The 27,771-nt window shown below is 49.2% G+C and overlaps 1 protein-coding gene across 1 annotated transcript in view; it reads left to right on the top strand.

Moving 5' to 3' along the window:
- The window catches only part of LOC134997196 (antizyme inhibitor 2-like), a 106,062-nt gene that overhangs the window by 69,935 nt on the left and 8,356 nt on the right, over window positions 1-27,771 (top strand). The window contains exon 7 of the mRNA XM_063951256.1: window positions 14,315-14,433. Coding sequence (XP_063807326.1) covers window positions 14,315-14,433 — 119 coding nt within the window. The remainder of the gene's footprint in view (window positions 1-14,314; window positions 14,434-27,771) is intronic.

Consider the following 27,771-nt stretch of genomic DNA (forward strand, 5'->3'; position numbering starts at 1 on the left):
TAGCAGGCACCCGGTATGAACAAGTGAAATGTTAAATGTGATTGAAGCAGCTGTGGACAGCCGTAAGCGGTAATTAGCTGGTACTCGCCGGCTTTGAAAACAATGGTGAGCCTTTGACGTGAATGTTGCAGGGTACCGCCGGCTATGGACACCAGTCTGCAGCCTCTCGGGATGTAATCAGCGGGTAGTAGCCGGCTGAAGCGCCCGGCGTGCAGCGTGCAGAAGAATGCTGTGGCTGTGTGCAGCAGTAGGTCCGTTCTACGGACAGATAAAGCCAAACAGAAACCAATGTGGAGTGGGCGTCAACGCGTTTCGTCTCCTAGGCAACTGGAGACTTCCTCAAGACGGATACCTCCCCTCTCAGTGATCCTGAATTTATACTTGTCTAATAACTCTATTGGCAACGGCTGTGACAATTTAGTAAATACGATCACTAATTTAGTGTGTTTAAAACCAATCAGTGAAAAAGTATAAATACATCAACATGAACAATTATAAAGACCAAATTTACATGCAATTACACATAGAATAAAACATATATAAAGAAAAGATTGTACTGAGTCAATCCGTCAAAATAGTTTTATATTATATATTATTTAACTATCAATTAATTAGATCTAATTTACTTGTTTGATCAGTTAATCAGATGTAATGATTAACTGATCAAACAAGTAAATTAGATCTAATTAATTGATAGTTAAATAATATATAATATAAAACTATTTTGACTGCATTATCATATTTTGCGGGACTTTTTTTCACTTAATTTGAAACTAGGACGCCAGTGTCTAGTAATTTAACCTTAACCAAACAGAGCCAACAAGTTACTTTTAAATACATTGTATATTGTTTTACATTGCTTGCATAGAGAGTAATCTATTGCTACAAAGTTTATGCATATATGTGTTTCATGTTGCTAATTTTAATAGACCGAATATAAAAGTGTTTGTTTATAATTGAAGTTGTACTGAGTCAATTATTATACATGACAGACTGCACACTGGTTTTATAAAGTGTTTTTTGGCGCAGAGTAATTTCTTTTTCTGTTTACTTGTCTCTGTGCTGTTTGGAGTATTGTAAGCGGGATGCTTTGTGGCATTTGCCTAGTAATGGCTTTCTTCTGGCGAATCAACCATGCAGCCCATTTTTCTTCAAATGCCTCCCTATTGTGCATCTTGAAACAACCACACCACTTTTTTTCAGAGAGTCCTGATTTCAGCTGAAGTTATTTGTGGATTTTTCTTTGCATCCTGAACAATTTTCCTGGCAGTTGTGGCTGAAATTTTTGTTGGTCTACCTGTCCGTGATTTGGTTTCCACAGAATCCCTCATTTTCCACTTCTTAATTAGAGTTTAAACACTGCTGATTGGCATTCTCAATTGCGTGGATATCTTTTTATATACCTTTCCTGTTTTATACAGTTCAATTACCTTTTACCACAGATCCTTTGACAATTCTTTTGCTTTACCCATGACTCAGAATCCAGACACGTCAGTGCAGCACTGGATGAAAGATGCAAGGGTCTTTCAGGAGTCCACAAACTCACTGACCTTTTATACACACACACTGATTACAAGCAAACAGATCACAGGTGAGGATGGTTACCTTTAGTAGCCATTCAAACCAGTGACGTGCGGTGAGGTCAATGACTGGGGAGGCACTGGCTTATAACAGAACTGGATTTACACCAGAATACAGTGTATGAACCCAGGGGTTCCATGGGCATTATACAAAAGGTGCAAAGGTCTCACTTTAAAGATATTATGCAAGCAGTAAAGTATTAAGATACACACAGGGCTGGCCCGAACATATTTTTTGGTAAGCGATTATATACTTTGGTGGTCATGGGAAAAGAACAGTTGTAGTGGCCCTTACACATTACGCTCATTATGGCCGAGATTGTATAAAATGACACTTTGTTCTAGGAGAGTAAACAGTTACTTTCTCCACTGTTGGGTATCACTGTACACAGGAGTTGGAATGGGGAGAGGTGCTTACTGTCACACAACATACATGATCTATATACAGTGTACAGCAACATGAGTAAGTGATGTTATGCAGCTCGCCACAACGCAAATGTATACTGCAGTGTACATGGTAAGTCAGCGGGGGCTAGGTTCATACCTTGTAGTGGAACACAGCTTTGTGAACTTCAGCGCAACCAGCTTCAGTGCAGTGGCGTCCATGTCCGCATCTGCTGGGGGTTATCTCACAGCACAGATACTGATGTAGCCAGCCCAGGGAAGGTCTATATTGTGTATGATGTGCTGGGTGCTATGAGGTGCACGACCAGGCAGCAGCAGCTGAACAGATGTGTCCTGCTGGGGGCTCCAGTGCTCCTCTCTCACCTCCCATTCCCTGCAGCAGCAGCTTGATCATCTATAGACAGAGTGTATATACCTACCTTACCTTCCCCCCTGGCCCCCTAACTGTCCCTCCCTGAAGCCTAAACTTAACCCTACTGGGGTAGTGCCTAACCCTATCCCACCTCCCCACAGCCTAAACCTAACCCGCCAGGGACAAAGCCTAAACCTAACACTCCTCCAGCAGCCTTAACCTAACCCCCCCCCCCCCACACACACACACACACACACACACACACACACACTTCCTGCATCATCCCGCTGGCTTGTCATTTGGCATCTTGGCTGTCAGGATTCTGGCGCCGGGATGGTGAACCTATTTGGGATGCCGGTGTCGGCATTCCGAATAGTGGAGCCGGTGTCGGCATTCCGAATAGTGGAGCTTATTCAGCACAGATTACAGATTTTGCTAAAAAACAGAATCTGCAATCCCTTCTGTGCATGCTGGGGGCCGCCCATTGAAGGGCAAATGATAATTGGCGGGCCCAACTATGCGATCGTAAAATAATTGTGCTTGCATCGCTCATGCAGAAATTAGGGATGCGTATGCAGGAGGGCCGCTGACATTTTTTACATCGGAGCGGCTGCATGTGATGTCATGCAACCACCCTGAAAACGCAGCTGACCTGCCTGTTTTCCCCACACTGCCCCCACAATGGTCCATCGCCACCCCCCACCACCTGCCTGCACTGCGAACGCCTATGCCTGTCAATCAGGCAGAGGCGTTTGCACCCATTGCGAACCATCGAATTTGGTGGGTGCGCATGCAGTACAGAACCTGCGCATGTGTATTGGCACCATGGAGGGTGAATTGTGGTCCTATCACGACAGCGATGTAATCTGAATTAACCCTTGTGTTGGGTTTTCCGGCATCAGAATTCTGACAGCTGGTATCCCGATACGCGGGATCCTAACCGGATCCCTCCAGTGGTATCTGTGTGAATTTATCACTGAGGAAGAAGGATGCCAGAATTTTTTAGGCATCTGCTCACATACAGTATATTTTGGGAGATTGCTGAGGGTAATACCATAGTGGCTATCCTCCCCTGTCTCACAGAAACCTGGCATGTGACAGCCCAGAAAGGGAGCCTGAGCCTGACCTCTGTGTCATCACTCAGCATTCACGGCACTACACAACAACCAGACCTTAGCAAAGCTAGGGAAGAGCCCCAGCCTCCATCTTCCTCCCACTCCCTGCCAGGGCCAGTGGCAAACGCAGGATTTGCATGGGGGGGTTTCCAGAACTGGGTGGAGCCAAGCACGGGGGTGGGGACTGAGGTGACCCAGTATATGCTGGGTCCGTAAAACTAGTGTGTATGTGTGTATATATATATATATATATATATATATATAAACATATCTACACATATATATATACCGTATATACACCTATATATATACACCTATATATATATATATATATATATATGATAATGTCCATTTGCAAGTGAACCTATGCAGGAACCAAGCTAAGGATAAACCAGCACACTATTGGTTTAAATGAAATTTTTCTGTATTCAATAAAGTGCAATGTATTTGATGCAAACATGTAGCACAGGTGATTTTAGCAGCAACATATCTAATGCAGTGATATACTTATCATCCCAACAGCCGTTTCGTATGCCTTCATCAGGGGAAACATAAGTTTAACATGTTGATCAAAGCACTGCACGTCCTGCAGTGCAGCAAAGTAAAGTGCCAAGTGCCAGGGCACTGGCACTTGGCACTTTACTTTGCTGCACTGCAGGACGTGCAGTGCTTTGATCAACATGTTAAACTTATGTTTCCCCTGATGAAGGCATACGAAACGGCTGTTGGGATGATAAGTATATCACTGCATTAGATATGTTGCTGCTAAAATCACCTGTGCTACATGTTTGCATCAAATACATTGCACTTTATTGAATACAGAAAAATTTCATTTAAACCAATAGTGTGCTGGTTTATCCTTAGCTTGGTTCCTGCATAGGTTCACTTGCAAATGGACATTATCATGTGATTCATCTGACCTGGCACCTAGCAAATAACTTGGAAGTGTGTTGCGACTCCTTTTGTGGAAATTTATATATATATATACATATGCACGTATACATATACACATAGCATATTAAACATGCATACATATATATATATATATATATATATATACACATACAGTACACGTATATATACGCATGTAAATAATTCCTATATATTTGCCCAAGTCTGTGACTCTGTGCCCGTAACGCTGGGCGGAGTCACAGGCAAAGATCTGGCCAGGAACAGTCCCCTCCCTCTCTCCGCCCAGTCCCCTCCCCATCTCCGCCCAGTCCCCTGTCTCCCTTCTCCCTGTACACTCTCTCTGGTGACACCGCAGCCGCTGACTGTGAGCAGAACTCACACTACCCGCCTCACAGACTAGCGGCTGCTACAGAGTTCAGGGGGACATGCTGAGCACTGGCAGCTGCTCTCGCTCACTCTCCCACCCGCGGCATCCACCCGTCACTTACCCGCAGTGGGGGCGTGGCTTCGTGAAAGGGGGCGTGGCTTCACGTCCCGACCACCGTTTTCGGCACAACTCCCCCCCCCTCCCACCCACGGCAACCACCCGCATCTGCCCCCCACCCGCGGCATCCACCCGTCACTTACCCGCGGTCGCGGGTGAAAAGGGTTGTGGCTTCGTTGAAGGGGTGTGGCTTCGCGAAAGGGGGCGTGGCTCCGGGTCCCGACCCCCGTTTTCGGCACATTGTGGGTCGGGGCATACGGCCTTCACCCGGACACTGCTGAATCTGCAGTGCTGGCTTCTGGACTGTGACAGGAGTCGGCACTTTGGTGTCACCCCTCAGAGGGTAACACCCGGGTGCGGGCCGCACCCCCCGCACCCACGTTGTGGCGCGACTGCTCCCGCCCCCACCCGTAGCACAAACACCCGCCGCATCCTCCCACCACCCGCGGCACTCCCGTCCTTTCCCCCACCTAGAGCACAAACACCCGCGCCACCCACCCGCGGAACTCCCGCCCCCTCCCCCACCCGTAGCACCAACACCCGAGGCAACCAACCGCATTCGCCCTCCCACCCGCGGCAGTCCCACCCGCAGCACCAACACCCGCACCACCTACCCGCGACACCCACCGCATCCACCCACCACCCATGGCACTCCACCCCCTCCACCACCCGCAGCACCAACACCCGCACCACCCGTGGCACTCTGCCCCCTCCCCCACCCACAGCACCAACACCCGCTGGCCCACCCTGCGGCACCCAACGCATCCCCCACATCCGCTCTCACCCGCGGCACTCACGCCCCCACCTGTAGCTCCCACACCTGCAGCACCCCCCGCCCCTCCCCCACCCGCTGCAACCCTGCCCCTCCCTCATACCCACCTCTCCCCCCTGCTGCACCCTTCACCACCACCGCAACTGCCCCATCCTGCACCCACGCCTCCTGCACCCACCCCTCCCCCACCCGCACCACCGCCCCAACCCTCGGAACCCCAGCAGCTGCCTCCCACCACCCAACTGCACCACCACTGCTCCAGCCCCTGCCCCCTCTCCGCACCTGTCCCTCCACCCCAAGCACCCCCCCCTCCCCCATCCACGGCACTCCCACACCAGCTTCTCCCGCAGCCCTCCCACACCCACATCACCCCTGCTCCCAACCCCCCATCCATGGCACCCCCGCCCCTCTCCTACGCACAGCACCCCTGCTCCCGCACCCCCACCCCTCCCCTACCTGTAGCACCTGCCCCTGCAACCGTGGCACCCTCAAACCCACCACCCCCCAAATGCACCAAACTGGCAAACCGCCCCCTCCCCCACCCGTGACACCCCCCCACTCCACCCACATACCCACCTCTCCCGCCGCTACAACCCTGCATCCTCCACTCCACCCGCACCACCACCGCATCTGCCCCTCCTGCACCCACCCCTGCACCCCCTCCCCCACCCACGCCACACCCCCAACCCTCTGAACCCCTGCAGCCGCCTTCCACCCCCCATCCGCACCACCACTGCACCCGCCACTGCCCCCCCACACCTGTCCACCACCCATGGCACAACGCCCCCACGCCCAGAACCCCCCCTCCCCTACCCACGGCACTCCCACACCAGCTTCTCCCACAGCCCCCCCAACCCTCCCAAACCCACATCACCCCTGCTCCCAACTCCCCACCCATGGCACCCTGACCCTTCACTACGCACAGCACCCCTGCTCCCGCGCCCCCACCCCTCCCCTACCTGCAGCACCTCCCCTCCCGCCCCTGCAACCATAGCACCCTCACACCCACCCACCCACCCCCAACCGCACCACCCCGGCAAACTGCCCCCTCCCTCACCCGCGGCACCCCCGCCACTCCACCACTCCACCCCTATACCCACCTCTCCCCCGCTACACCCCTCCACCCCACCGCACCACCACCGCATCTGCCCCTCCTGCATCCGCCGCTCCCCCATCCGCAACACCCCTGCTCCCGCACCACCTCCCCCACCCGCGCCAACCCTTGGAAACCCACGCAGCCGCTTCCCACACCCCAAACGCAGCACTACTGCACCCGTCCCTGCCCCCCGCACCTGTCCCCCCACCCACGGCACTCCCACACCAGCTTCTCCCACAACCCCTCCCACACCCATATCACCCCTGCTCCCAACCCTCCACCCATGGCACCCTGCCCCTCCCCTACGCACAGGACCCCTGCTCCCGCACCCCACACCCCTCCCCTTTCTGCAGCACCACCCGCCCCCGCAACCGTGGCACCCTCACACCCACCTCCCACCCAACCGCACCACCCCGCCAAATGGCCCCCACCCACAGCACCACTGCACCAACCCCTCCCCAACACCCACACACCTGCCCCTCCACCACCCGCAACACCACCACAGCCGGCCCTCCCCAACTGCGTTAACCCCGCACCAGCCCCTCTCCCACCCACAGCGCCCTCTGATCCCCTCCCCCATCCGCACCATCCCCGCACCCGCCTCTCCCCTGCCCGTGGTACATCCGGACCACCACCACACACCCACAGCCACCACTCCCCCACCCACAGCAACTCCCCCACCCCCATCATCTACAGACACCTCCCCCACCCCCAGCACTTCTACAAACCATCACCCAACCTCCCCCTCTGCAACCCCACCTCCCCCTACATCACCCCTCCCCCACACACAGCACCTCCAGACCCCCTCCTTCATCCACAGCCTCCTGCACCTGCCCCTCCACCACCAGCATCTACAGACCCCATCCACACCCCCTCCCGCCCCCCCCCCCCCACCTCACCCGCAGCATCCTCACACCCGGCCCTTCCCCACCGCCGCACCCCCTCCCCTGCCCCTCCCCTACCCGCCACAGCTGCACCAACCGCCCTACCCCAACTGCGGTATCCCTGCACCGGCACCCTCCCCCACCCACTGCAGCAGCACACCTGGCCCACCACAACCGCCGTAACCCCACACCCACCACTCACTCATCCACAGCGCCCACGGACCCCCTCCCCCATCCGTGCCATCCCTGCACCCGCCCCTCCCCTAGCTACTGGACATCCACATCACGTACCCCTCTCCAGATCATGTACCCCAGCCGCAACACCCCCGCCACTCCCACAACCACAGCACCTACCCGCCCGCATTATCTACAGGCACCCTTCACATCTGCGGACCTCCCACACCTGCCCCTCCCCCACCCGCAACACCTCTGGACCACCACTCGAACCACCTCCGGACTCCCTCCCCCATCCACAGCTCCCCCGCATCCACCCCTCCCCCATCCACAACATCTACATCCCCCATCCGTGCCATCCCACACCTCCCCCACCCACAGCACTTCTGAAACCCATCACCTAAGCTCACCCCCCCTGCACCTCCAAACGCACACCCCTACATCGCCCCTCCCACACACACATCAACTCCATACCCCCTCCTTCATCCACGGTCCCCCGCACCCACCCCTCCCCCACCAACAGCAACTACACTCCCCATCCGCGACCCCTCTACACCTCCCCCTCCCCCACCCACAGGACCTCTGCACCCTTTACGCCATCCGTGCCCCTGCACCCACCCCTCCGCCACCCACAACACCTCTGGACCCCCTCCCACACCCAACCCTCCACCACATGTAGCACCTCGAATCACCATCCACAGCCGCTACAAGTGATTCCCACGGATAGGAACCTCACTGAACCCACCCCCTTTCCAAACCCCCCAAACTTTTGTGAGTATAGTTGCTACCAATGGACATTGGATTAATTAGAAACACTAATACTGTGGCCATTATGTGTATAAGCAACACTGCTACCTGTGCCCATTGTGTATAAGTGGCGCTGCTACCTGTGCACACTGTGTGTATAAGCAGCTCTGCTACCTGTGGTCACTGTGTGTATAAGCGGCTTTGCTACCTGTGGGTATTGTGTGTATACGCCGCTCTGCTACCTGTGGGTATTGTGTGTACACGTGGCTCTGCTATCTGTGCCCATTGTGTGTATAAGCACCTCTGCTACCTGTGGGCACTGTGTATAAGCACCTCTGCTACCTGGGGGTATTGTGTGTATAAGCTGCTCAGCTAGCTGTGGGCACTGTGTGTATAAGCGTCTCTGCCCCCTGTGGATATTGTGTGTATAAGCGGTTCTGCTACCTGTGGGTAATGTGTGTACATGTGGCTCTGCTACCTGTGCCCATTGTGTGTATAAGCCCCTCTGCTACCTGTGGGCACTGTGTGTATAAGTGCCTCTGCCCCTGTGTGTATTGTGTGTATAAACGGTTATGCTACATGTTGGTAATGTGTGTACAAGCGGCTCTGCTACCTGTGGGTATTGTGTGTATAAGCGGTTCTGCTACCTGTGGGTATTGTGTGTATAAGCGGTTCTGCTACCTGTGGGTATTGTGTGTATAAGCGGCTCTGCTATCTGTGGGCACTGTGTGTATAAGCGCCTCTGCCCCCTGTGGGTATTGTGTGTATAAGCGGTTCTGCTACCTGTGGGTATTGTGTGTAGAAGCGGTTCTGCTACCTGTGGGTATTGTGTGTATAAGCAGCTCTGCTATCTGTGGGCACTGTGTGTATAAGCGCCTCTACCCCCTGTGGGTATTGTGTGTATAAGCGGCTCTGCTACCTGTGGCCACTGTGTGTATAAGCGGCTCTGCTACCTGTGGCCATTGTGTGTATAAGCGGCTCTGCTACCTGTGGCCACAGCACCTTCGTATCTTATCTACAGTGCATTGCTGTTACTCATCTGGTACTTCATAATGCAGACCCTAGCAATATATACTACACTCTACACTATGTTATTCATTGTGCACTGCGGCCACTCTGCACGCCCTCACAAAGGCCTACGCTCCCTTGACAATCGCACGCCCTCCCCCCTTACAATATTTACCCACTGCCATAAAAAAAACAGGTAATACTCCATATAATAACAATTATAGCACAGCTGAAGCCCGTGCAGGGGATAATGGATCGTAGCCCCTTGCAACGTTATTTTCTAACACCTTCCCTCTCTTTATCCTCTCCCTACCACCCTGCCTCTCCCTATCCTTTACCGATCGCACAGCGTTTCTGTACATTCCCTTTCTCTTCCCCTACGCCTCTCTATCTTATTTCAATCGGAACCCATTTCTGTATGCCCTCTATACTGCCCTGCGTTTCTGATTCTGTTATCTACCGCCCTGCGTATGTTCAAAGGCGTGCAGAGGTTAACGGGGCGTAGCCGCTAACGACTGTGTGAAGAGCGCCCGTAGGGCGCGATTAATCACCTAGTATCATATATGTGTGTGTGTTTATATGTTAGTATACACGTGTATATATGTATGCACAAATTGCACATGGATATATGTACTATAATTAAAATAAAGTCAACTTTTATTAAGCACTTACAAGTGCCACCAGGAAGACAGCAGGCTGCAGAGGACGCTAGACAGCCATTAATAATACTCATGCAGTACATTTTTTTTTGTGGAGGGAGGTTTCTGGGTGCTCGGAACCCCCCCTGGGTGCGCCACTGAGGGCTGTGCTGCTGCTGCAGCAGCGTGTGTGTGAGAGAGGGACATATACTTGAGTTACTCTTACAGTAAAAGTCATATCCACAGGCAGTAGCTGAGGGCTGGGAAACTCAAGGCTGGAGCAGACAGTGACACACAGCCTGCTCCTGCCATAGCCCTGACCCTGTCAGCAGTAGCCTGATCCTACCTGACTGTAACAGCCAGGGGAACCAGAGCCCCCTGATAACAATGCTACCCCTGCAGCTGGTATAGATGTGTGGGATTGTGCACCCTTATCTACTTACATCACCATCTGTATACGACCAGCACCTGGAGAGGGAGGGAGGGAGGGAGGGAGGGAGGAAGAAAGCCGGACTCTGCACTGACAGCAGGAAACACTACTGGAGCTGCTGACCAATCAAATCTGCCTCACTGACAGGGGCGGGCTCTGAGGTGGAAAGCAGGCACACCCCTGTCACTGAGGCAGATCTGGTGGTGCCTCTACTCTTATGTTTCTCAATGGGCTTTTCCTGCCCTCTGTTTGGCCCCGCCCCCTGGCCAGCTCCAGCCTCAGACACTTTAATGTTATCAGTGTGAAGCAGCGCTCTCAGCTGCCTCCCACCCACAGTTAGCAGTGTTTCCCCTGAAAATATGATTAGAAAAATGCAAAGAAGATACCAGAACATGTGTTATAATTATCCCGCGAGTAACCTCAACCGCTGACCGCAAAGTTCCCACCATTGGATACAATGGAGCGCCTATGCGCTACATTGTATCTTCAGTGCGCAGCCTCAATCACACTACAGGAGCGCACAGCCAATCAGGAGAGTGCCACAACGTGGCACTCCCTGATTGGCTGAAGGGACCCTCTTTGACAGGAGCCAGGGGGGTCCCAGCAGTCGGGGAAAGGGGTCCCATGTGTAAACATGGGACCTCTTTCAGTGCTTGGTTCGGGTTTTCCGGTTTGTTTTTTTGCCAAGTACGTGGATTACAAAGAGGACAGAAGCTACCCTGGATTATGTGAGTATAATTTTTTTCTCAGGCACCCCGTGGAGTCTACATGGAGAAGTGGACCGAGCCTCGTGGGAACATAGGTAAGTATGTATGTACGGAGGTGTGCATGTATGTAATAAAGTTTCACTGTCACAGTGTGTGTCCTGTTTTGTGTTGGGTATTTTTTTTGTATTAGTACTACAGGTACCAGCGAACCCATTTTCCCCTCGCATGCTGGTACTTGTGGTTCTCCAAGTACCAGCTTGCGGGGGAGGCTTGCTGGGACTTGTAGTACTGCTACAAAAAACAATATTCTATTTTTTTCACAAGGCTATCAGCCCCCCATCCGCCGCCCTTGGATGGGGGGGGAGAGCCTCGGGCTTGACCACTGGCCCTTGGGTGGCTGGAGGGGGGGGACACCCCTTGATTTAAGGGATTCCCACTCCTCCAGGGTACCCCGGCCAGGGATGACTAGTTAGTGATTTAATGCCAGGGCCGCAGGGACCAAGATAAAACTGTCCCCCGGCTGTGGCATTATCTCTCTGACTAGTGGAGCCCGGTGCTGGTTCCAAAAATACGGGGGACCCCTACGCTTTTTGTCCCCGTATTTTTGGCACCAGGACCAGGCGCAGAGCCCGGTGCTGGTTGATCAAATATGGGGGAACCCCTGTAATTTTTTTCCCATATTTTGTCAACCAGGACCGGCTCAAAGAGCCCGAGGCTGGTTATGCTTAGGATGGGGGACCCCACACAATTTTTTTTTCAGATTTTAACACAATTAAAACACCTTTTTAAGGTACACAATGAAGCCCTGCACGGATCTCACAGATCCGGCCGGGATTCCTTGTGTTTTGTCAGGCAGTGTTTTACTCATCACTCCTGTAAAAAACACTGCCTGACATTACGAATCACATCGACATCGAAAAATACGAATTTGGAAAAGTCGGCAGCTTAGTGAATGACCGTATCAGGATTCAAAAAGTTGCAGTAAAATGCACCCGATACCATTTGAGATCAAACACCCTTAAAAACTTCAAAAACACGAATCTTTGTAAATATACCCCCTCTGACAAATGGCCAGAAAATTACAAATTCTGCTAGGGTATGTAAACTTATGAGCACAACTGTGTGTGTATGTATATATATATATATATATATATATATATATATATATATATTGTTTGGAGGGAGGCGGCACTCTGGAGACTGTAAACTGGCATATCTCACCAAACAACAATGTTTATTAGTTCAACGTTTTGGGGCGCCAGCCCCTTCCTCAGGACATGTCTCAGCTTTCAGGGGAGGAGAGCGCCCCAGGGCCGCTATGTCTGGCGGCGTATAGTGGACTTCAAACCAGCCGCCGGTTCGTGAGCCAATCAGAGCTTGCGGACCGGCATCAAATCAGGAGCCGCCGCTGCCGGTCCGCGAGCCATGATTGGCTCACGAACCGGCGGCTGGTTTGAAGTCCGCTACACGCCGCCAGACATAGCCGCGCTGGCGCGTTCTCAGGTCATGACACTGCAGCTCGCCCCTCAGTCACTTCCCAGCCGAAGGGGGCGCAGCAGCAGCAGCGGTAAGCAGCTGCAGCTGCAGCACTGCTGTGGGGGCAATTGTTTACCTGGCACTGTGGGGGCATTTGTATACCTGGCAGTGGCACTGTGGGGGCAATTGGCTGGCACTGTGGGGGCATTTGTATACCTGGCACTGTGGGGCATTTGTGGATCTGGCTCTGTGGGGGCATTTGTGGATCTGGCACTGTGGGGGCATTTGTGGATCTGGCACTGTGGGGGAATTTGTATACCTGGCACTGTGGGGGCAATTGGCTGGCACTGTGGGGGCATTTGTATACCTGGCACTGTGGGGGCATTTGTATACCTGGCACTGTGGGGGCAATTGGCTGGCACTGTGGGGGCATTTGTATACCTGGCACTTTGGGGGCATTTGTATACCTGGCACTGTGGGGGCAATTGGCTGGCACTGTGGGGGCATTTGTATACCTGGCGCTGTGGGCCATTTGTGGATCTGGCTCTGTGGGGGCATTTGTGGATCTGGCACTGTGGGGGCATTTGTGGATCTGGCACTGTGGGGGCATTTGTATACCTGGCACTGTGGGGCATTTCTATACCTGGCACTGTGGGGCATTTGAATACCTGGCACGGTGGGGCATTTGTATACCTGGCACTGTGGGGGCATTTGTATACCTGGCTCTGTGGGGGCAATTGTGGATCTGGCACTGCACTATTGGGGGCATATAATGTAAATTTCGGCTCATACCGGGTGCTATAATGTGAATTTTGGCTCATACTGTGTGGTATAATGTGAAAGAGGCACCAGTACTAGATAGTATAAGGGGTCCTACTATTGTGGTGCATAATGCGTATAAGGGGTGTATGGTGTGGTAAACTACACTGAAGGCCACGCCCCCTTTTGAGTGACCACACCCCCTTTTCCGGAGTGCGCACTTAATTACAAACTTCACATTTCCATACCCCCACTTAAAAATTTCCACTTCAACCACTGGTTGTGTGTATTTTAATAGAGAATGATGTACACTTGTATGTTGTTAGAATATTAATTTTATTTGTAAGAGCATAGACTAATAAGTGGGAGGAGTCAGGAATAGTAAGGGGAGGAGTCACAGAGGTGGGCCTGTGTGCTTCAAAAATGCCAGGGCCTATTTTTAGTCCCAGTCCGGCCCTGCCCCTGACTTAAGTACTCCGGGCCCCCCAATGCCTTAATCCAGCTCTGGAGCCAGTGTTGTATCCTCGGTGCAGCTGCGGATCAGGGAAGCCACCGGGAGATGACAATTTACACAGCTGCTGCATACAAAGATACACAGTCTGTGCAATACTTTACATCTCTGAATCAAACCCATAGTTAGGACCCCTGAATAGAAGAATCAGGTTCTGCATCTTTGTGACGTTATATGACTGTGGAAGTACTGAGACTTCTAATATAATAATATGTTATGAAGCACGTGTATGAACAGTAAACTAATCCAATGCTCTTATTACAGCAGCAGATGGGAAGGACAGAAGAAAACTCTCCTATTATCTGAACGATGGTCTGTTTGGCTCATTTCTATTTTATAAACTATACAAAAAAGAAATTAGGCCCGTACCAGTAGTGGAAAAGGTAAGTGATCACATATATTCCTGATCTATGTGGAAATAGTCAGTGACAGAATTATGAATTATTATTAAATTCATCCAAATGGAACTGACTAATAGGCAATGTGAGTATATGTGCGCAGTGCAAGGTATATCAACAAGCTATTGAATGAAGCTCTATCATTTCTCCAGTCCTCCAGCAGCAGTAAGAGATTCACCTCCTAAACGGTTATTCAGTGAGCAAAATGGGCCTGATTGTAATATGGAAGTAAGAAAAGAAAAAAAAGCAAGTAACTGTGCACCTGGGCAGAAGTAACATGTGCAGAGAGAGTTAGATTCACTCTGCACAGAAAACATATAAATGTATTTGCTCCCCTTGTATGGCAACATGGATTTTTCCAAATACAAAGTTACTGGGCTAGATGTAATAGGATGTGATATTTAGGGTTAAAACAGAAATCGCATGCAATTTTTAGTAATGGAAACATGCGATTTTTAGTGCGTTATCATTATATTGTGCACGTAGCCAGAAGCATGCACAGATCAGAGAGATCTGTGCATGTTTCTGTCTGTAAAAGTAAAGAAAGAGTTAAAAAAAAAAAAAAATAAACATGTGCAGGTCCCCCCCAAAAGCATAACCTGCCCCGGGCTCTTTGAGGGAGCTGGTTGCTAAAATGCAGGGTAAAAAATGTGTAGGATTGCCCCATATTTTAACAACCAGCTCTGGGCTCTTGGACCGGTCCTAATTCCAAAAATACGTGTGGAAAAAGACGTAGGGGTCCCCTGTATTTTTGGAACCAGCACCGGGGCTCCACTAGCCAGGGAGGTAATGCCGCAGCCAAGGGACACATTTATATAGGTCCCTGCAGCCGTGGCATTGACCCCGCAACTAGTCACCCCTGGCCTGGGGTCCCTAGGGGAGTGGGGACCCCTATAATAAATGGGTCTCCCGTTCAGGCAACCGAGGGCCAGGGATTAAGCCCGGGTTGTCCCCGCCATCTGTGGGCTGTGGATGGCAGGCTGATAGTCATAAATTGTGTTTAAAAAAAATAATAAATAAATATTGTCTTTTGCTGTGGAACTACAGGTCCCAGCAAGCCTCCCCCGCATGCTGGTACTTGGAGAACCACATCAAAAGAAAAATTCAAATAAAGACTAGAGATGAGCGCCTGAAATTTTTCGGGTTTTGTGTTTTGGTTTTGGGTTCGGTTCCGCGGCCGTGTTTTGGGTTCGAACGCGTTTTGGCAAAACCTCACCGAATTATTTTTGTCGGATTCGGGTGTGTTTTGGATTCGGGTGTTTTTTTCCAAAAACACTAAAAAACAGCTTAAATCATAGAATTTGGGGGTCATTTTGATCCCAAAGTATTATTAACCTCAAAAACCATAATTTACACTCATTTTCAGTCTATTCTGAATACCTCACACCTCACAATATTATTTTTAGTCCTAAAATTTGCACCGAGGTCGCTGTGTGAGTAAGATTAGCGACCCTAGTGGCCGACACAAACACCGGGCCCATCTAGGAGTGGCACTGCAGTGTCACGCAGGATGTCCCTTCCAAAAAACCCTCCCCAAACAGCACATGACGCAAAGAAAAAAAGAGGCGCAATGAGGTAGCTGTGTGAGTAAGATTAGCGACCCTAGTGGCCGACACAAACACCGGGCCCATCTAGGAGTGGCACTGCAGTGTCACGCAGGATGGCCCTTCCAAAAAACCCTCCCCAAACAGCACATGACGCAAAGAAAAAAAGAGGCGCAATGAGGTAGCTGTGTGAGTAAGATTAGCGACCCTAGTGGCCGACACAAACACCGGGCCCATCTAGGAGTGGCACTGCAGTGTCACGCAGGATGGCCCTTCCAAAAAACCCTCCCCAAACAGCACATGACGCAAAGAAAAAAAGAGGCGCAATGAGGTAGCTGTGTGAGTAAGATTAGCGACCCTAGTGGCCGACACAAACACCGGGCCCATCTTGGAGTGGCACTGCAGTGTCACGCAGGATGGCCCTTCCAAAAAACCCTCCCCAAACAGCACATGACGCAAAGAAAAAAAGAGGCGCAATGAGGTAGCTGACTGTGTGAGTAAGATTAGCGACCCTAGTGGCCGACACAAACACCGGGCCCATCTAGGAGTGGCACTGCAGTGTCACGCAGGATGTCCCTTCCAAAAAACCCTCCCCAAACAGCACATGACGCAAAGAAAAAAAGAGGCGCAATGAGGTAGCTGTGTGAGTAAGATTAGCGACCCTAGTGGCCGACACAAACACCGGGCCCATCTAGGAGTGGCACTGCAGTGTCACGCAGGATGTCCCTTCCAAAAAACCCTCCCCAATCAGCACATGATGCAAAGAAAAAGAAAAGAAAAAAGAGGTGCAAGATGGAATTATCCTTGGGCCCTCCCACCCACCCTTATGTTGTATAAACAAAACAGGACATGCACACTTTAACCAACCCATCATTTCAGTGACAGGGTCTGCCACACGACTGTGACTGATATGACGGGTTGGTTTGGACCCCCCCAAAAAAGAAGCAATTAATCTCTCCTTGCACAAACTGGCTCTACAGAGGCAAGATGTCCACCTCATCTTCACCCTCCGATATATCACCGTGTACATCCCCCTCCTCACAGATTATCAATTCGTCCCCACTGGAATCCACCATCTCAGCTCCCTGTGTACTTTGTGGAGGCAATTGCTGCTGGTCAATGTCTCCGCGGAGGAATTGATTATAATTCATTTTAATGAACATCATCTTCTCCACATTTTCTGGATGTAACCTCGTACGCCGATTGCTGACAAGGTGAGCGGCGGCACTAAACACTCTTTCGGAGTACACACTTGTGGGAGGGCAACTTAGGTAGAATAAAGCCAGTTTGTGCAAGGGCCTCCAAATTGCCTCTTTTTCCTGCCAGTATAAGTACGGACTGTGTGACGTGCCTACTTGGATGCGGTCACTCATATAATCCTCCACCATTCTATCAATGTTGAGAGAATCATATGCAGTGACAGTAGACGACATGTCCGTAATCGTTGTCAGGTCCTTCAGTCCGGACCAGATGTCAGCATCAGCAGTCGCTCCAGACTGCCCTGCATCACCGCCAGCGGGTGGGCTCGGAATTCTGAGCCTTTTCCTCGCACCCCCAGTTGCGGGAGAATGTGAAGGAGGAGATGTTGACAGGTCGCGTTCCGCTTGACTTGACAATTTTGTCACCAGCAGGTCTTTCAACCCCAGCAGACCTGTGTCTGCCGGAAAGAGAGATCCAAGGTAGGCTTTAAATCTAGGATCGAGCACGGTGGCCAAAATGTAGTGCTCTGATTTCAACAGATTGACCACCCGTGAATCCTTGTTAAGCGAATTAAGGGCTGCATCCACAAGTCCCACATGCCTAGCGGAATCGCTCCGTGTTAGCTCCTTCTTCAATGCCTCCAGCTTCTTCTGCAAAAGCCTGATGAGGGGAATGACCTGACTCAGGCTGGCAGTGTCTGAACTGACTTCACGTGTGGCAAGTTCAAAGGGCATCAGAACCTTGCACAACGTTGAAATCATTCTCCACTGCACTTGAGACAGGTGCATTCCATCTCCTATATCGTGCTCAATTGTATAGGCTTGAATGGCCTTTTGCTGCTCCTCCAACCTCTGAAGCATATAGAGGGTTGAATTCCACCTCGTTACCACTTCTTGCTTCAGATGATGGCAGGGCAGGTTCAGTAGTTTTTGGTGGTGCTCCAGTCTTCTGTACGTGGTGCCTGTACGCCGAAAGTGTCCCGCAATTTTTCTGGCCACCGACAGCATCTCTTGCACGCCCCTGTCGTTTTTTAAAAAATTCTGCACCACCAAATTCAAGGTATGTGCAAAACATGGGACGTGCTGGAATTTGCCCATATTTAATGCACACACAATATTGCTGGCGTTGTCCGATGCCACAAATCCACAGGAGAGTCCAATTGGGGTAAGCCATTCCGCGATGATCTTCCTCAGTTGCCGTAAGAGGTTTTCAGCTGTGTGCGTATTCTGGAAAGCGGTGATACAAAGCGTAGCCTGCCTAGGAAAGAGTTGGCGTTTGCGAGATGCTGCTACTGGTGCCGCCGCTGCTGTTCTTGCGGCGGGAGTCCATACATCTACCCAGTGGGCTGTCACAGTCATATAGTCCTGACCCTGCCCTGCTCCACTTGTCCACATGTCCGTGGTTAAGTGGACATTGGGTACAACTGCATTTTTTAGGACACTGGTGAGTCTTTTTCTGACGTCCGTGTACATTCTCGGTATCGCCTGCCTAGAGAAGTGGAACCTAGATGGTATTTGGTAACGGGGGCACACTGCCTCAATAAATTGTCTAGTTCCCTGTGAACTAACGGCGGATACCGGACGCACGTCTAACACCAACATAGTTGTCAAGGACTCAGTTATCCGCTTTGCAGTAGGATGACTGCTGTGATATTTCATCTTCCTCGCAAAGGACTGTTGAACAGTCAATTGCTTACTGGAAGTAGTACAAGTGGGCTTACGACTTCCCCTCTGGGATGACCATCGACTCCCAGCGGCAACAACAGCAGCGCCAGCAGCAGTAGGCGTTACACGCAAGGATGCATCGGAGTAATCCCAGGCAGGAGAGGACTCGTCAGACTTGCCAGTGACATGGCCTGCAGGACTATTGGCATTCCTGGGGAAGGAGGAAATTGACACCGAGGGAGTTGGTGGGGTGGTTTGCGTGAGCTTGGTTACAAGAGGAAGGGATTTACTGGTCAGTGGACTGCTTCCGCTGTCACCCAAAGTTTTTGAACTTGTCACTGACTTATTATGAATGCGCTGCAGGTGACGTATAAGGGAGGATGTTCCGAGGTGGTTAACGTCCTTACCCCTACTTATTACAGCTTGACAAAGGGAACACACGGCTTGACACCTGTTGTCCGCATTTCTGGTGAAATACCTCCACACCGAAGAGCTGATTTTTTTGGTATTTTCACCTGGCATGTCAACGGCCATATTCCTCCCACGGACAACAGGTGTCTCCCCGGGTGCCTGACTTAAACAAACCACCTCACCATCAGAATCCTTCTGGTCAATTTCCTCCCCAGCGCCAGCAACACCCATATCCTCCTCATCCTGGTGTACTTCAACACTGACATCTTCAATCTGACTATCAGGAACTGGACTGCGGGTGCTCCTTCCAGCACTTGCAGGGGGCATGCAAATAGTGGAAGGCGCATGCTCTTCACGTCCAGTGTTGGGAAGGTCAGGCATCGCAACCGACACAATTGGACTCTCCTTGTGGATTTGGGATTTCAAAGAACGCACAGTTCTTTGCGGTGCTTTTGCCAGCTTGAGTCTTTTCAGTTTTCTAGCGAGAGGCTGAGTGCTTCCATCCTCATGTGAAGCTGAACCACTAGCCATGAACATAGGCCAGGGCCTCAGCCGTTCCTTGCCACTCCGTGTGGTAAATGGCATATTGGCAAGTTTACGCTTCTCCTCCGACAATTTTATTTTAGGTTTTGGAGTCCTTTTTTTTCTGATATTTGGTGTTTTGGATTTGACATGCTCTGTACTATGACATTGGGAATCGGCCTTGGCAGACGACGTTGCTGGCATTTCATCGTCTCGGCCATGACTAGTGGCAGCAGCTTCAGCACGAGGTGGAAGTGGATCTTGATCTTTCCCTAATTTTGGAACCTCAACTTTTTTGTTCTCCATATTTTATAGGCAGAACTAAAAGGCACCTCAGGTAAACAATGGAGATGGATGGATTGGATACTAGTATACAATTATGGACGGACTGCCACGGTTAGGTGGTATAAAAAAACCACGGTTAGGTGGTATATATTGTAATACAATTATGGATGGACGGACTGCCTGCCGAGTGCCGACACAGAGGTAGCCACAGCCGTGAACTACCGCACTGTACACTGGTTGATAAAGAGATAGTAGTATACTCGTAACAACTAGTATGACTGACTATGACGGTATAAAGAATGAAAAAAAAACCACGGTTAGGTGGTATATATTGTAATACAATTATGGATGGACGGACTGCCTGCCGAGTTCCGACACAGAGGTAGCCACAGCCGTGAACTACCGCACTGTACACTGGTTGATAAAGAGATAGTAGTATACTCGTAACAACTAGTATGACTGACTATGACGGTATAAAGAATGAAAAAAAAACCACGGTTAGGTGGTATATATTATAATACAATTATGGATGGACGGACTGCCTGCCGACTGCCGACACAGAGGTAGCCACAGCCGTGAACTACCGCACTGTACACTGGTTGATAAAGAGATAGTAGTATACTCGTAACAACTAGTATGACACTATGACGGTATAAAGAATGAAAAAAAAACCACGGTTAGGTGGTATATATTATAATAATACAATTATGGATGGACGGACTGCCTGCCGAGTTCCGACACAGAGGTAGCCACAGCCGTGAACTACCGCACTGTACACTGGTTGATAAAGAGATAGTAGTATACTCGTAACAACTAGTATGACTGACTATGACGGTATAAAGAATGAAAAAAAAACCACGGTTAGGTGGTATATATTGTAATACAATTATGGATGGACGGACTGCCTGCCGACTGCCGACACAGAGGTAGCCACAGCCGTGAACTACCGCACTGTACACTGGTTGATAAAGAGATAGTAGTATACTCGTAACAACTAGTATGACTGACTATGACGGTATAAAGAATGAAAAAAAAACCACGGTTAGGTGGTATATATTATAATACAATTATGGATGGACGGACTGCCTGCCGACTGCCGACACAGAGGTAGCCACAGCCGTGAACTACCGCACTGTACACTGGTTGATAAAGAGATAGTAGTATACTCGTAACAACTAGTATGACACTATGACGGTATAAAGAATGAAAAAAAAACCACGGTTAGGTGGTATATATTATAATAATACAATTATGGATGGACGGACTGCCTGCCGAGTTCCGACACAGAGGTAGCCACAGCCGTGAACTACCGCACTGTACACTGGTTGATAAAGAGATAGTAGTATACTCGTAACAACTAGTATGACTGACTATGACGGTATAAAGAATGAAAAAAAAACCACGGTTAGGTGGTATATATTGTAATACAATTATGGATGGACGGACTGCCTGCCGACTGCCGACACAGAGGTAGCCACAGCCGTGAACTACCGCACTGTACACTGGTTGATAAAGAGATAGTAGTATACTCGTAACAACTAGTATGACTGACTATGACGGTATAAAGAATGAAAAAAAAACCACGGTTAGGTGGTATATATTATAATACAATTATGGATGGACGGACTGCCTGCCGACTGCCGACACAGAGGTAGCCACAGCCGTGAACTACCGCACTGTACACTGGTTGATAAAGAGATAGTAGTATACTCGTAACAACTAGTATGACACTATGACGGTATAAAGAATGAAAAAAAAACCACGGTTAGGTGGTATATATTATAATAATACAATTATGGATGGACGGACTGCCTGCCGAGTTCCGACACAGAGGTAGCCACAGCCGTGAACTACCGCACTGTACACTGGTTGATAAAGAGATAGTAGTATACTCGTAACAACTAGTATGACTGACTATGACGGTATAAAGAATGAAAAAAAAACCACGGTTAGGTGGTATATATTGTAATACAATTATGGATGGACGGACTGCCTGCCGAGTTCCGACACAGAGGTAGCCACAGCCGTGAACTACCGCACTGTACACTGGTTGATAAAGAGATAGTAGTATACTCGTAACAACTAGTATGACTGACTATGACGGTATAAAGAATGAAAAAAAAACCACGGTTAGGTGGTATATATTATAATACAATTATGGATGGACGGACTGCCTGCCGACTGCCGACACAGAGGTAGCCACAGCCGTGAACTACCGCACTGTACACTGGTTGATAAAGAGATAGTAGTATACTCGTAACAACTAGTATGACACTATGACGGTATAAAGAATGAAAAAAAAACCACGGTTAGGTGGTATATATTATAATACAATTATGGATGGACGGACTGCCTGCCGACTGCCGACACAGAGGTAGCCACAGCCGTGAACTACCGCACTGTACACTGGTTGATAAAGAGATAGTAGTATACTCGTAACAACTAGTATGACACTATGACGGTATAAAGAATGAAAAAAAAACCACGGTTAGGTGGTATATATTATAATACAATTATGGATGGACGGACTGCCTGCCGAGTGCCGACACAGAGGTAGCCACAGCCGTGAACTACCGCACTGTACACTGGTTGATAAAGAGATAGTAGTATACTCGTAACAACTAGTATGACTGACTATGACGGTATAAAGAATGAAAAAAAAACCACGGTTAGGTGGTATATATTATAATACAATTATGGATGGACGGACTGCCTGCCGACTGCCGACACAGAGGTAGCCACAGCCGTGAACTACCGCACTGTACACTGGTTGATAAAGAGATAGTAGTATACTCGTAACAACTAGTATGACACTATGACGGTATAAAGAATGAAAAAAAAACCACGGTTAGGTGGTATATATTATAATACAATTATGGATGGACGGACTGCCTGCCGACTGCCGACACAGAGGTAGCCACAGCCGTGAACTACCGCACTGTACACTGGTTGATAAAGAGATAGTAGTATACTCGTAACAACTAGTATGACACTATGACGGTATAAAGAATGAAAAAAAAACCACGGTTAGGTGGTATATATTATAATAATACAATTATGGATGGACGGACTGCCTGCCGACTGCCGACACAGAGGTAGCCACAGCCGTGAACTACCGCACTGTACACTGGTTGATAAAGAGATAGTAGTATACTCGTAACAACTAGTATGACTATGACGACGGTATAAAGAAAGAAAAAAAAATACCACGGTTAGGTGGTATATAATTATACAATTATGGATGGACAGACTGCCTGCCGAGTGCCGACTGCCGACACAGAGGTAGCCACAGCCGTGAACTACCGCACTGTACTGTGTCTGCTGCTAATATAGACTGGTTGATAAAGAGATAGTATACAACAATATACTACTATACTGGTGGTCAGGCACTGGTCACCACTAGTCACACTGGCAGTGGCACTCCTGCAGCAAAAGTGTGCACTGTTTAATTTTAAATTAATATAATATTATGTACTCCTGGCTCCTGCTATAACAACCTGCAGTGCTCCCCAGTCTCCCCCACAATTATTATAAGCTTTTATACATTGATGTGCAGCACACTGGGCTGAGCTGAGTGCACACAGACTGAGTCACACTGTGTGACTGCTGTGTATCGTTTTTTTCAGGCAGAGAACGGATATAGCAGAGAACGGATATATTAAATAAAAGTTAACTTAACAACAACTGCACTGGTCACTGTGGTAAACTCTGTCTGCACAATCTCTCTCTCTTCTAATCTATTCTAATGGAGAGGACGCCAGCCACGTCCTCTCCCTATCAATCTCAATGCACGTGTGAAAATGGCGGCGACGCGCGGCTCCTTATATAGAATCCGAGTCTCGCGAGAATCCGACAGCGTCATGATGACGTTCGGGCGCGCTCGGGTTAACCGAGCACGGCGGGAAGATCCGAGTCGCTCGGACCCGTGAAAAAAAAAGTGAAGTTCGTGCGGGTTCGGATTCAAAGAAACCGAACCCGCTCATCTCTAATAAAGACATGACACGCACACCGTGAAAGTAAAACTTTAATAAATCCCTCTTGCACACTCACATATACTTACCTATATCCCACACCGCTGTTCACGTCCCCTTGTCCCCAGAAGAATCCATAGGGTACCTGTAAAAATAAAAACCTATTCTCAGCTTCAGAGCAATAGATTTAGTGTAATTTATTTTAAAGATAGAAAGATAGCAAAGTATATAGGCCCTCATTCCGAGTTGATCGCACGTAGCAAATTTTTGCTGCTCGTGACGCCACCTATGGGGGAGTGTATTTTAGCATAGCATGGCTGCGATCGCTTGTGCAGCCCTGCTATTATAAAAAAAATTGTGCAAAACAAGACCAGCCCTGCAGTTACTTACCCTGTGCGATTAATCCAGCGACGAAGGTCCCGGAATTGACGCCAGACACCCGCCCTGCAAACGCCTGGACACGCCTGCAGTTTCCCAAATACGCCCAAAAACCGGTCAGTTGACAACCATGGACGCCCTCTTTCTGTCACAATGAGAATGATATGGAGATACCCTATTGGTGCAAAGATAAAGCAGCAGCTGTCTTCTGTCTTGGTTATACCCAATAACGAAAGGTAAATATGAAAAAAGAAGATTGTGAGTGACAGAAAACCTGCACGCTAAACGTTTGAAATCACCCAAAAGTGTAGCAGTAAAATAAACAATTTCCTACTTATCTCAGAGTGATTCAGATCTGCTTAATGAGCTTCATTCCCATTAATCGGACGTGCATGGGAATATAAGGATAAGAAAGAAAAGAGAAATGCTCCACATAGTGCAATATCATCAAATATTAAATTCGATATACAGCCCTCTTTCTGTCAATCACCTTGCGATCGGCTGTGCGAATGGATTCTTTGCTAGATCTATTGCTCAGCAACTATGCGCTTTGTACCCGTATGATGCGCATTGCGGTGCAAACGCATGCGCAGTTTTGCCATTATTATAACTGATCGCTGCGCTGTGAAAATTGGCAGCGAGCGATCAACTCGGAATGACCCCCATAGTGCCAGTTTATATTCATGGTCACCTACCCGTATACAATGAATGTTTTCGTTAGCACTAATTGCTCTGGCTAGTGCCTCCATACAGAGCACGAATATAAGCAGGGAGAGGGGGCAACCCTGCCTCATTCCATTCCTAATCTCAAAGGCACTGGAGAGGGCACCATTCACTTGGACCCTAGTCGTGGGGGAGCTATATAAGGTTAATATGCATTGGAGACAAGTGGGACCCAGACGGCTGAGAAGGCCTTTCATAAATTGCCAATTCACCCTGTCAAAGGACTTCTCCGCGTCAGTGGATAGGAGAACCATGGGTGCCGACCGAAACTGAGCAAAGTGAATAAAATCTATAATTTTGGACGTATAGTCCTTTGCTTCTCGGCCTGGGACAAAGCCCACCTGGTCCCCATCTACCACCTCATGAAGGAAAGGGCATAGGTGGTCATTCCAAGTTGTTCGCTAGCTGCATTCGTTCGCTGTGCAGCGATGAGGCAAAAAAAGGCACTTCTGTGCATGCGTTTGCGGCGCAATGCGCACGTGCGTTGTACTATTACAAAGAACGATATAGTTTCACACAAGGTCTAGCGAAGCTTTACAGTCGCACTGCTGGCCGCAGAGTGATTGACAAGAAGTGGGTGTTTCTGGGTGTCAACTGACCGTTTTCAGGGAGTGTTCGGAAAAACGCAGGCGTGCCAGAAAAAAACGCAGGCATGGCTGGGCGAATGCAGGGCGTGTTCGTGACGTCAAAACAGGACCTGAACAGTCTGAAATGATCACAAGCGCTGAGTAGGTATTGAGCTACTCTAAAACTGCACAAAAAAAGTTTGCCGCCGCTCTGCGATCCTTTCGTTCGCACTTCTGCTAAGCTAAAATACACTCCCAGTGGGAGGCGGCATAGCGTTTACACGGCTGCTAAAAACTGCTAGCGAGCGATCAACTCGGAATGACCACCAAAGTCGGTACTCAAGCATTTTAGCGTATAATTTCACATCGCAGTTCAGAAAAGAGATAGGTCTATAACTCGAGCACTGAGCAGGGTCCTTGCCCTCTTTGGGTATTACAGAAATATGGGTTTCCAATGACTGCTTGGGGAAGCCGCCGTCTTAAGAAACCGAGTTGCAAGCCTTTAGAAATAGAGGCAACAGGTATGATTTAAACTCCTTACAATAACAAACTGGGAAGCCATCCGGGCCTGGGCTTTTGCCTATTGGGGTGGCAGATAAAGCTGCTTCCAACTCCTTAATCGTGAATGACCTTTCCAATGACTCCAGGTTCATCTCGGAAAGTTTCAGGAAAGTTGATTTTGTGTAGATAGTTTTGGAACAAAATCTTTGGGTCAGGGACTACTGAGGGGGACCGACCAGAACGTAAGTTGTAAAGGGAGGTGTAATAATGTTGAAAAGAGTCTGTTATTTGGAGTAGGGTATAAACCAGGTCACCATGAGGACCTCGAACTGAGTGGACATAGGACTGGAGTCTCTGAGCCCGTAATACTCGTGTTAACATAGAACCCGGTTTATTGCCGCAAAAGGTACAATTTATGATGGCATTTGACTAAGTTCCACTTAGTGGTGTTGCTAAGAAGCCTCTTTAGTGCCTGTCTAGCCTCGGTTAAATCGAGTAGTATTTTGGGGTCTAAGGAGGATTGGTGTTGGGTTTCTAAAGACGCTATGCAGACAAGAAGGAGCTGTCTCTGAGCCGTTCTTTCCCTTTTCAACCGTGAGCCCAACTGTATTCATTTACCTCTAAATACACATTTGTGTGCCTCCCAATGGCCAGTGCACCTACATCAGGTGAATCATTAAGTTCAATGTAGTCCTCAATGGCGGAACTAAGCTCTGATAAGTCGTGGGTCACCGAGCACAGAAGAGTTAAACTTCCAAGTCCAGGGTGTGCGGGTACACGGGGACAGGTTAACAAGTACTGTATATACTAGTGATGTGCACCGGACATTTTTCGGGTTTTGTGTTTTGGTTTTGGGTTCAGTTCCGCGGCCGTGTTTTGGATTCGGACGCGTTTTGGCAAAGCCTCACCGAAAAAATTTTTGTCGGATTCGGGTGTGTTTTGTATTCGGGTGTTTTTTTCAAAAAACCCTAAAAAACAGCTTAAATCATAGAATTTGGGGTTCATTTTGATCCCATAGTATTATTAACCTCAATTACCATAATTTCCACTCATTTCCAGTCTATTCTGAACACCTCACACCTCACAATATTATTTTTAGTCCTACAATTTGCACCGAGGTCGCTGGATGGCTAAGCTAAGCGACACAAGTGGCCGACACAAACACCTGGCCCATCTAGGAGTGGCACTGCAGTGTCAGGCAGGGATGGCACTTCAAAAAAATTGTCCCCAAATAGCACATGATGCAAAGAAAAAAAGAGGCGCACCACAGGTATAGAATGTAGATGGATAGTAAACTTAATGACGACACAGAGGTAGGTACAGCAGTGGCCTTCCGTACCGTACTGCTATATATAGTATACTGGTGGTCACTGTGTCAGCAAACTGCAAAACTAAAATGCACCACAGGTAGAGAATGTAGATGGATAGTATACTTAATGACGACACAGAGGTAGGCACAGCAGTGGCCTTCCGTATCGTACTGCTATATATAGTATACTGGTGGTCACTGTGTCGGCAAACTGCAAAACTAAAATGCACCACAGGTATAGAATGTAGA

Source organism: Pseudophryne corroboree, chromosome 2 (assembly GCF_028390025.1).
Source record: "Pseudophryne corroboree isolate aPseCor3 chromosome 2, aPseCor3.hap2, whole genome shotgun sequence".
NCBI lineage: Eukaryota > Metazoa > Chordata > Amphibia > Anura > Myobatrachidae > Pseudophryne > Pseudophryne corroboree.